A 12,114-nucleotide genomic window follows, 5' to 3' on the forward strand; every position below is an offset into this window, starting at 1 on the left:
AAACAAACAAAAATCATTATATATATATATATTATACATATATGTGCGGACCCGCTCCATGTTGAATAAAACAGCTTTTATAAGGTAACTGATATGACTGGAGTCTTAATTTTAATGTGGTCATGATTTCATACATATAATGAAAAATTTCAATTAATGTCTCTAGAAGTTAAACTTTTTTAAAAAAGTTTAATATATTATAATATATATATAAAAATATAATAATATTTAGTTATTATTTACAATAATTAGAATACAATATTAATTATTGACCATAAACCTATTTTATTAACAATGTATTTAATAAAGTTAATATGTAATCAGTTTACTTGTGTAAATTCAGCTCTGACTAATGGGTGAGATGACTAATATATATATATATAAAAGCCTATTTTTAAGATTTATACATTTTAATATCATTCCATCAAATTGAATTGAGTTATCTTTGATCAAATATGATTATTAAAACTTACATGTGTTATTAATCACATTTCTATTCAAATTAGCCTACTCAATTCAATGGAATGGAATTTTGTTATAAAATTAAAATGTGTAGCTTAAATATAGGCTAAATAAAAAAATTCTGCATGCACACACACACACACAAAGAAATACACTAAATTCTTGGATTTTTTTCCCTCTATTTTTAATTGGCACAGTTAACACATACAAAGTATTCAGTGCTCCAAAACACAGGCATAACAAACAGAAAAAGTGCAAAACAAACATTTGGCAGACCCCACCAAACAAGACAATTTTTTTTTTTTAATTCATTTAGCAAAGCAGAGAAAAAGAAACCAGGACAATATTAATCAAATTTAAAAATAGACTCTTACAGTGGTTTGGTAGTTCACTCTTATTTATAGACTTGTATGTATAGATATACATATATATATATAATTATATATATAGTTCTCTGATTTTGGAATGGTGTTTTGTAACCCAAAAGAGTGGGTATAGGGGCAGAGGGCAATTGATTTTTGTCACTCATAGGCAACATTTAAGCTCAGCTGGCTGTGTGTGTGTGTGTGTGTGCCATGTGGTGATCCTGGCAGCGTAAAAAAATGGTGAGATGTTCTCTGCTTCTCAAAACATCCTCTCATTTATTACACACGTTCATATTTACAGATCCACGAACAGCTAGTCAGTCAGTTATTAGGCTGCTCCATCCATTCAACCTAAAATATACTCATCAGTAAGCGCTTCAAAAACATACTTTAATAAAAGTTTTCAGCATCAAATAGCAGTTTTGTGACATGACAACGATTTTCAAATGTACTGGGCTTCAAACCTGATTAGATTCAGCCATCCTTAAAAAATAAAACAAAATACTAAAAATGAAAAATTATGCAGAACCTCTCCTGGACCCAAAATGATTGAGTGAGAGAATAATTTTTTTATTTTAATTATGTATGTGCCTTAAGTGGCGAGTAGTCGTGGAAGATGATGAAAATATAAAATTAAACGGACTCCTCTCCATCAAACCAATGTATTAAAATAAAACAGGAAAAATTAATCAGTTTAATGAAAAACATCAAGCATCGAGTCTAGTTCAGGTTAGCAGCTCACATGATGCATGTTAAATGTCTGGTTAACCTGTACATTTGGCTCAGAGTAACAAATGGAACCCCCAACACTTCATATGGAACCTTGTTCCCAAGGTAACGAACCCGGCTGAACCAATGAGGCTGCGGGATTCTTAGCTGAGAACTCCACAGAATAAAACCAGAGAAATTTACATTTACATTTATGCATTTGGCAGACGCTTTTATCCAAAGCGACTTACAGGGACTTATTACAGGGACAATCCCCCTGGAGCAACCTGGAGTTAAGTGCCTTGCTCAAGGACACAATGGTGGTGGCTGTGGGGCTCGAACCAGCATCCTACTGATTACCAGATTACCAGTTATGTGCTTAGACCACTACACCACCACCATTCCATAGACATGAATAAAACAACCGTCACAATAAATACATACTCATATTAACAGGACATTTTCATATTCATGTGTGTATACCATAAATCATTTGCTAAGAGAAATAGCCCCTCCCCTACATAAATCAATAAAAACAGTGCTTGCTAGAGCGTGCCGAGCAACTATTGGACGGTTAAGGAAAAGCAGGAAGTGTTTGGATGAATGAAAATGTAAATCATATGAGGGGACAAAGGCACAAAAATAAAAAAACATGTATGACAAAATTAGTTAGAAAAGATGGTAAACAGAGTCCACAGACAAAGGTTTTAGTAATTGCACTGGAAGGGCGGAGACAGAGCAGTTGTCAGGGCAGAAAACATGCTATTAACCAGTGAAGCCCCACCCATGATTTGTAACACAGCAATAGGAGCAACCAACAGCCAGCAGTTGTTATCTTGGGAGGTGGAGTTAAAGAGTTAAAGGGGTGTGGCCTGATGGAGGAGCCAATTTGTACAGAATTCCAAAACCAGTGACATCAATCAACTTGCCAAGTTCACACAACACTTTACGCTCCATTCACTTGCGAATTCGGATGATGAGAAGACCGACGGAAGATCGAAATGCTAAATATTGACTTCTTGACTCAATGCACTATATAAATATATATGCATATTTAAAGTTGCATGTTTTTATTTTAACATTGTGAATATGATATTATTTGCTATTTGTGGTTTATTATTTTTATCAATCTAGAAGCCATCAAGCACAATATCATATCCTATCAGTTTCAGTGTCCGTAATAATTTTGCATGCTCAAAGCCTAGTGTGACTGTGGCTGAAGTCGGAATTTCCAACTTGCTACTTCGAAACGTGCAACCAAACGGCACTTGGGATCCAACTGGACTTCCAACTTGGAAAAAACATTCCAACTCCACATTCCTACATGCCAGCACACAAAGACAGTTAAACATTTAATAGTTAATGAGTTCAAAACAATCACTTTTAAACGAAAAAATTCACCAACGAAACAAAGTTTCTAAGAAATATGATAAACAAACGTTTTGTAATAGTTGTGTAAAACATGGTCAATTTTCCTCCCTGCTGATAATCGTACACCCGTGAAACAAATGCTAACATAGCCATTTTGTTTATCTTGGTCATCTTCCAAGCATCGGATAACAAAACGCTTTATGCTCTCAAGTCGGAATATTCAACTTTGGATGGAACGCAGGCTTTTATGAGATCTGAAATAAAATTCTCTATATCAAATTTCCTTGTATTCTTAAATTCAGCTCCTTTTACAGACCACATCCCTTGGATTTTAAGGGTATTTTAGTTTGGGATAGGGCAGGGAATCGGAAACAAGTCACAAACGCACACATACACTCATTCACACAGGCCTGACATTTTTGCCTTCAACTCTGCAAGCTCAGCAGCAATGGAGAGCCGGAAAGCAACAACAACAAAAAAATTATATATGCAATAATTTTTTTCCTCATTATAAAATAACAGACAGGTAATAAATCCAATGTCATAATAATAATATTTCTAATTTCTCTGATTTTTTGCTGTTAAAGTTTCACTCTACAGCAGTAGAATTATAAAGGCAGCGAGGTCCATATAACCTCTATCTCTCTCTCTCTCTCTCTCTCTTCTTTCACTGTTCCTCTCTTTTGTTTGCTCTCTTTATATGTCTGTCTCTCATCTGTCTCACTCTAGGGCAAGTCATGGAGTGTAGGCGGTAGTTTTCCCCACATGTGGTTGCTGTTTGCCCTGCACCATTGAGTCCTCCTTCCATACTTTACGAATCTGCAGTCATACAAACAAACAAACAGATGATAACGAAAGAAAAAAAAATACATGTTAGACTTGAAGTGATGAATTCATGCATTCCTATGAAACCATAAAAGGGAAAGTTCACCCAAAAAGGAATATTCTGTCATCATTCACTAACCCTCATGTTGTCTCAAACCCTAACATCAAGATGCCTAACATCTCCTTTTGTTTTCCACGGAAGAAAGAATGTCATTCAGGAATAACATGAGTAAAAACTTAAAAACTTAAAAACTCACATGTGTATGCCTTTCTTTCTTCTGCAGAACACAGACGAAGGTTTTTAGAAGAATATCTCAGCTCTGTTGGTCCATACAATGCAAGTGAATGGTTACCAGAACTTTGAAGCTCCATAAAGCACATAAAGGCAGCATAAAAGTAATCAAAAGACTCCTGTGGTTTAATCCATGTCTTCAGAAGCAATATAAGTGTGGGTGAGAAACAAATAAATTTTTAGGTCCTTTTTTACTATAAATCTCCACTTTCACTTGCACATTCTTCTTCTTTTGTTTTTTGGTGATTCGCATTCTTCATGCATATCGCCACCTACTGGTCGAGGCTGGTCAATGGTGGAGATTTATAGTAAAAAAGGACTTAAAAGTTTATCAGTTTCTCACCTACACCTATCATATCACTTCCGAAGACATGGATTTAACAACTAGTCTTATTAATGTATTTTATGCTGTCTTTATGTGCTTTTTGGAACTTCAAAGTTCTGGTAGCAATTCGCTTGCATTGTATGGACCAAGAGAGCTGAAATATTCTTCTAAAAACCTTTGTTTGTGTTCTGAAGAAGAAAGGAAGTCATGCACATCTGGGATGGCATGAGGGTGAGTACATAATGAGAGAATTTAGATTTTTGGGTGAACCATGCCTTTAAAGGCCACTTTTTTCAAACCTGGATTAAGCAGCATTTCACACCTGTATTGTTGCCTTGAATTACATTTCCAAAGGTATATAGGTGACTTTCCCCTAAACCTGTCAAGTACATGTCCAGGCTTATTTTTTAGAAGTAAGCAATTAATTAGATATACTTCTTTTCATGAGGTTCACTTAAACAGTGATTCATTCTAGCCCAAATAATAGCCCTTGGTTGACAATTTCAAGTGTGAGAATACCATTTAAAACACAGATAAACACATTATGAATGTGCTTACATGAGTTGCACAATTAAAAAATGGGTTGGACAATGAATATAAACACAGGTTTTGATTTTTGTATGGCATTTTACATACAATATCTATTATATGTATTGGAAGAGTAATTCTATTGTTTGGGTTCAATTCAAGTAACACAATCCAACATGCGTTTATGCAGAAAAACAGTCAAACAAATGAACAAGGTTCTAGATCATTTCTATTTGGTTCTAGTAAGGTAGACAATCTGTGATTCGAGCAGATTTAAACTCCAACCGATGCTATGAATAAATCTAAAGTCAGAACAAATGTTGCTTGGTAGTCATTTAGTCACTCTCAATGTGACACACACACACACCAAATTATCACACACACACTCTGTTAGTACACTCGGCTAGTACTCTGTCTCACCCTCAGTAAGATAAACCCTTCTCCAGTAAAACAGCTCTGTAGAGAAACGTATTGAAAAGTTCAAAATGTCATATATCGTAACAAAACGATAACTCTGCTTTCTAGAATAGTCCATTGCTGATTTATATTGTTATTATGTGTTTTTCCAGTGTAAATATATCTATCTATACTTACTGTAAGTGCTGAATGTGAACAATGAATGTGCAAATAAATAACCTATAGCTACATGAGCATAGCGCCCGTCTCTATATAAACTCAATGTGAGATGACTGATGACAGACATTGATGATTCATGGCCGTATTTAATGATGGAACTGGTACTTACAGTATTTTAGATGCTTTTAAACCCTTATATTACTTTACTACTTTTAGACTAATGTCAATAATGTGTCATGTTGAATATTTACTGTATAATCCTGTTGTGAATATTGTTAAATTTGAAGTTGTCCTTCAGAAACTAGGTTGGACCTTAAAGGAATGTTCCGGGTTCAAGATGGCATTTGGGGCATATGTTGATTAACGCAAAAAATATTTACAATTTGTCCCTCATTTATTAAATAAAATTTTAAAAAACGTGGTTACAGTGAGGCATTTACAATGGAAGTGAATAAGGCCTGTAGATAACATTACTGTCACACTGTTTCAACATTATAGCCACAAGACATAAACATTATACGTGTGTTTAGTTTGATAAAATCGCTTATTAGCCTTATCTGTGTAACGTTATATCCAATATTACAGCTTTGTTGAGACGATTACGCAACACTAGTAAACCGTTCACATGAAACTGAAGTCTTTAAGACCCAGCAGAAGCCTCTGCCAGGTAGTTGCTTTGGTAGTACATGGGCAGAACTAACTCAAAAGCGGCAATCCCATTGGCTAGCGCTCACATGTCACAGCCAACCAGTTCGGGTGAGCGCAGACCACGTGATTAATATTAATGAGCCCAACAGCCAGCCAGGCATTAGCGTGACAGACACTGAGCTGTTGATAAAACAATCTACATTAGACAACAAGTGAGCAAAGACATATGTCATATTTGACTATTGCTAATGTAATATAAGTTAATGTTGTTAACTTAATGAAATGTTTTTACATTTTGGTAACCTTTAGCAAGTTTTGAATCTCGCACCTCTTTATTCTTAGGCTTTATCACTGAAACACTGAATGACCATTAATGTCCCATGTACAAACACCAGCCAAAAAACTGAAGGGGACAGACGATTGGGACTTCTTTCACCAGGGTCATGTGTGTGACAACAATAATCATGTGTCATAGTATACATCTAAACAATGCTATTGTTCTTTGACTTATCCAAGTGTTTTATTGAGCCTTTATATTTAATTTAGGTGATTGGTAACGGTGATGTTTGTGGCATATCTATTTTTAGAAGAGAAATTACATTATTTTTTAGAAGAGTGACCAAGACAACAGTGTATGTACACAGAGAAGCTTCTGAAATTATTCAGGTAAGACCACATTTGACAATGACATTAATATATTGTATTAATATATAATGAATTTGCTCCTTTTTTAAATAAAAGAGGCACAAGTCAAATATTTGTTGTGGTAATTAACATTAATACTCTAAATGCTGTCGACTGAGCTTAATTTGGACATTCCTTTAAAGGCAGGTTAATTTACAATGGCTTCACATAATATGAAAACAGTACAAAAAGCTTGCACATTTCACCCCATGGGCGGCTGTGGCTCGGGTGGTAGAGCGGGTTGTCCACTATTCGCAGGGGCCCCGGCCCACACACTACAAATGGGCAAGGCACTGTGACTCCTTGGGCAAGACACTGAGCCCCAGGTTGCTCCCAATGGCAGGCTAGCACCTTGCATGGCAGCTCTGCCATCATTGGTGTGTGAATGTGTGTGTGAATGGGTGAATGAGACGCAGTATAAAGCTAGGTTAAAAAGGCGCTATATAAGTGCAGACCATTTACAATTTTTATCTTCCGTTTAATGTACATTTAGTTTGAGTGGCCTAACATGCATAATATACTACGGCCAAGTGCTGATCGTTGTATTAAACTACGCTGGACTAATATCTAAAATCACACTGTACTAAATAATACAATCATTTAGTCAGAGTTTTAGCAAAAGGCTGTACCCTTTACCAAAAAAATAAAAGTCACATTCTTGGCATGGAGAGAGTCAGAAGTATGTACACATCGTTGACCACTCGTTTAGTGTCCATTCAGAAATACACACTTGGTTATAAAGCCCTATAGGGATGTAAAGTCATATGTAGGTTATAGCACCTTTGGCATTTGAGTCTAGAAAGACTTCGACGTAGGATGTGGGGACGTAACCCTCCTCTTCCTCATTTCTCCGAACACGCGTCCAGCCGTCACCTTTGTCCTCTTCTATTACATACAAGAGCTCACCCTCCGTCACTGCTAAGGTGCCTTCGTTATGACCTAAAGATAGATAGAATGAATGAAAAAAGAGACGGCATGCACTGTAAACCATTTGGTCTCAATTAGTTCTGTTGTTGACCTAAAAGGCTGAGCATCAAAGTCTAAGGTGCCTGCTGGCTAGGAAGAGTGTTTGAAATCACTTCTGAAGCTTTACAAGGCAGCACCCCATGTAAACAGCCAGACAGCTCACTAGAGTTTGAAACAGAGCCCATATTTTGTCCTGTAAATTACACATATGACTGTACCTTCAAATGGGTAGATGGCTTTGCAGGTGCCGATGGTCGGTAGAATTTCTTCATCGGCATCATCAAACTCGTCAAACTCTGGCGGTTCTGTTTGGACTTTGTTCTGGACCTCAGAACTCTGCTCATCTGTATAGCTGCCTTCCGGACTGCTCCATCACACACACGCGCACACACAAACACACACATGTAGATAATAACTATAGCAACTGTTTGACATCTTCGCACATAAACTGAAAAGCGTTTACTTTGCTATACTTGTGAGGGCCTAATTGTCAAAAAATACCTTTCCGATTATTGTTAAACCTCTTCAAACTGACATATTAAAGGAATCGACAGCCTAAGTGGCATAATATTGATTACCACAAAAATTTATTTTGACTCATCCCTCCTTTTCTACATCGAGGCACTAACAATTGAAGCGAATGGGGCCAATTTTTGGAGGGTTTAAAGGCAGAAATGTTAAAGCTTATAATTTATCTTTTAAAACTCGTGTATTACTTGAGCTGTAAAGTTGTTTAAATTGTCATTTTTACAGTCATTTTAGGGTTTTAGGGTTTCTTGACATTACTTCGTCATGGCAACGAAGTTGTAAAATTGGCTATAATGCTTCACAGAAAAGATTGGCAAGTGATTGACAGTTGAGATTGAGATTCATCCTCCACCACCTGGATTGAAGTGAGTCACTATGCCACCACGAGCCTATTGGGAATTGGGCTTTCCATATTGGGGAGAAAATAAAAAATGGAAGAAAAAAGAAAAGGAAGGACGAGTCTAAATACATTTTGGTGGAAATATATATTATGCTACAAATGCTGTTGCCGGAATATTCCTTTAAGTCCTCAGTAGGACATTTTTTTAAATGTATTATAGAATAGTATGGAAATTAACTATGCAGATTCCTATTTAGCCGCAGTTTTCGTGTCTCAGATAAACTCAGTATTCAGTTAAACATATTTTACCATGCAGTGTATGTGTGTGTACCTCTCTCTATCCTGTGTGCAGTTGTTGTTGGTGGTGGGTGGCGTGCTGTTTTGGGTCTCGTATAGGGCGCTCGTCCTCCGCGGCAGGTCACTTTTTACTGGCATCCGTCCCTCCACCTCCGCTAACCAGCCCTAGTGTGCGCACACACAGTAACTCTCATTTCCACTTCATCCAGGCCTGTGCTAAATTTGGATATGTTGCTTAGAAATGACTCTCACCTCAAATTTCTGTGCCTCCACCTGCAGTTTATCAATGTTCTGGCCAATCTCTGCTAACCGAGGGTCCACGCTGGTGGGATCCCCCATCTGTGGGTTCTTCACATACACTTCCTTCATTTTAGTTAAAGCATCTCTGCGGAGAACAAACACACATGGGAAAATTATTCCTTTATTTCCAGATTTCTTCTGCTACTACGTCAGTTTGTCAGTGACATCCAGACAATCTCAATGCTGATAGGCTTTCGCGGCAACACGTCATGTGGATTTTTCCAAATGATATGCGAATGAAGCGATTTTGTGTGTTTGGGTCACGTCATTCGCTTCATTGGCACTGCCCGGCATCGAATTGCTAGTCTATTTGCATCTTTGCATTGACTTTGTATGTAATTGCGCCACTCACTTTGTATGTGAACGCACCATTAGAAACAACTGAGAAATGTACTTTTTACCTCTAATAATGTTGTGCCTGTATCTAGATTAACTGTGCATGTATATGTTGTAATTATACATAGGTGTTCACTGAATGCGACATCCACAACGGGTAATTAGGCAAAGAAATGTGTGATGCAGCAGTTTCCTTCAGGATCAAAGCACGTTTTGTTGTTGGGTCCTGTTTTCGGTGACGTTCTGCAAAAAACTTCGGTTTTCGTTACTTGAACCATTTTTAGGCCCTGCTGAAAATACAGAATTGATTTAAAATTTGAATTCCTCTTGAGGGGTCCTCTTGGATTCCATCTGGACTTGCCCATACGGTCCTAATAGTTCTATTTGGAACCGTATGTTCTAAAAACTCTATATTTTTGTTCCATGTTATGTTTGAATCCTATAAGAAAATTCCCATTAGGATTTTTTAACAAAGTATATGCATGGAAAAATATTGAGTTTCTACATACAAATTTTTTTAATTTTTTTTTTATTTCATATCAAAATATTATCAAATATAATTGAGTAACATTTTACAAAAAATTTAAAAACTACAAATCATTCACTTTTTTAAAAAAAATTCGAAATTTGATTGATTGAATTTAGTTTTTTTATGAAATTGAAATGCTTAAATCTTACAAATAAGCTAATATATATATATATATATATATATATATATATATATATATATATATATATATATACATATATATATCAGTGTATAATGTCTCTATACCTCTGGTCCATCTCTTTCTGTATGTCTTTATTGATGTCATCTATCTTCGCCTGAAGCTTCTTCCTTCTCTGTTCTGGAGGAAGATTACTGAAGTCTTCAGGATTCGAACCCTGAAAGCCGGAGAGATGAAAGATGCATGCAGTCAAACAATAAGTATCGGCATCCAACTTAAATAAACTAATTGATGATTCTAATTAAATGATTCTAAAAACCGTCTCGATTCTAATAAAATCTTCTAATCTTCTAATTACATATCTAAGATCACTGATTAGCTGAACCTATTCAGTCCAATGTCAACAACAACACTGATGAAACAATTTTCATAGAAACGTTTTCTTCTTCTGGTTGATTAATACTGATCTGAGAGGGTTTGATGGGGCTGGCCTGTCCCTATTTGCCCTCGTTCTCTCTCTAATATCCTGTTTCCTGTCTGCATTAATGTATCAATCCTTTAACCTTTTTTTTTCACATTAATTCTCTCAGACAGGCAGCATGTGTAGAGCTGTTATTCCACATTCTGCCACACGATGATACTGATGAGCAGTGAGGAAACCATCTAAAAGTTCATTGATTTACAGACATTTTTTCAAACGGCTTAAAACTTGAACTGAATAGGTTGACATCTATGTGCTTTATTAAATCAAAAGATCTCACTAAGACATGGCAAAAGGCCACAAGGAAGACTAACCTTAACAATTTCATGCACTTCACAACACTGGCATGCAATAACAAGAAACCAGATTTGTTGAGCAACGAGCATGCATTGCATTGTCACTCAAAATTAAAGTTAAATTAAACCACAAGATCACTTCGTGCATATGCGCAAACCAAAACACAATATACATTTACAACTTACATGCTACACTCATGTTTGTACTCACCTTCTTCAAAACGAAGATAAACAATTAAATGTTAACTAATGATCGTTTTTATTCTTTCAAAAATGAAAATAAACATGGAAGTCAATCAATCAATCTGTAATCAACCATATTAATAATGTGGATCAAAATATATAACACTGGCATACTAAAAATAAGACACATATGTAATGAAGGTTTCAGTTAAATCCAAACACTATCTACAGTAGCAGGTCTACACTAAAAACTAAAATCATACTTCACTATCACTGGAATCATGTACTAAGGGGCTAAGAGAAAGGCATTCTCTGATTGGCTAATATTTGACACAATCTAATAATTGATAATCATTAACAATAGGCTACTTATAATAGGCTGCCTATTCATGTTTTAAGTGACCTGTTAAACTACAAGGTTTTCATCCACAATGCAATGCACAATGCAAGTATTACATTATTAGTCGGGCATAGGACCAAATCAGGGCAAACTGGACATGATGGAAGGACAAATAAATAAACAAAAGGACAAAAAAATAAAAATAAAAAAAAAACATGTGTCAGATCACCTCGATAAGGTTCCGCACGTGGGCATTGAGTGAGAGCTACACAAAGGAATGGTCAGACAGTCACCAAGGCAACGAGACAAAACAAAAAACAAACATCAACAAAAACATAAATGAGACAACAACATGGTTTTGCAATTAAAATCACACAAACAGGTAAAATTAAATATATATATATTTATTTTTTTCTTTAAAGGACAACAAAAGTTTTTTATACATATATATATATATATATATATATATAATATATATATATATAAAATAAAATAATTTCAATAATCAATATAAGAGGTAAACACAAAGGAACATGGAGTGATGTCAAGGACCATGTGTTACTATGACGGCAAACATGCTACGGTCATGCCGCTA

General features: G+C 35.8%; 1 protein-coding gene across 11 annotated transcripts in view; it reads right to left on the bottom strand.

Moving 5' to 3' along the window:
• Positions 1-621: 621 nt before the first annotated feature.
• LOC127629054 (formin-binding protein 1-like) overlaps positions 622-12,114 on the bottom strand; it is a 91,275-nt gene continuing 79,782 nt past the window's right edge. For 6 of the 11 annotated variants that reach the window (XM_052106082.1, XM_052106085.1, XM_052106086.1 and 3 more), the window contains 8 exons: positions 11,749-11,784; positions 10,327-10,436; positions 9,168-9,300; positions 8,950-9,080; positions 7,969-8,114; positions 7,565-7,723; positions 5,297-5,332; positions 622-3,725 (listed from right to left, as the gene is read on the bottom strand). In XM_052106082.1, coding sequence (XP_051962042.1) covers positions 3,718-3,725; positions 5,297-5,332; positions 7,565-7,723; positions 7,969-8,114; positions 8,950-9,080; positions 9,168-9,300; positions 10,327-10,436; positions 11,749-11,784 — 759 coding nt within the window. In that variant the 3' untranslated portion in view covers positions 622-3,717. The remainder of the gene's footprint in view (positions 3,726-5,296; positions 5,333-7,564; positions 7,724-7,968; positions 8,115-8,949; positions 9,081-9,167; positions 9,301-10,326; positions 10,437-11,748; positions 11,785-12,114) is intronic. The other 5 variants (XM_052106083.1, XM_052106087.1, XM_052106090.1 and 2 more) reach the window with 1 other exon arrangement.

Source organism: Xyrauchen texanus, chromosome 35, assembly GCF_025860055.1.
Source record: "Xyrauchen texanus isolate HMW12.3.18 chromosome 35, RBS_HiC_50CHRs, whole genome shotgun sequence".
In the NCBI taxonomy this organism is placed as follows: Eukaryota; Metazoa; Chordata; class Actinopteri; order Cypriniformes; family Catostomidae; genus Xyrauchen; species Xyrauchen texanus.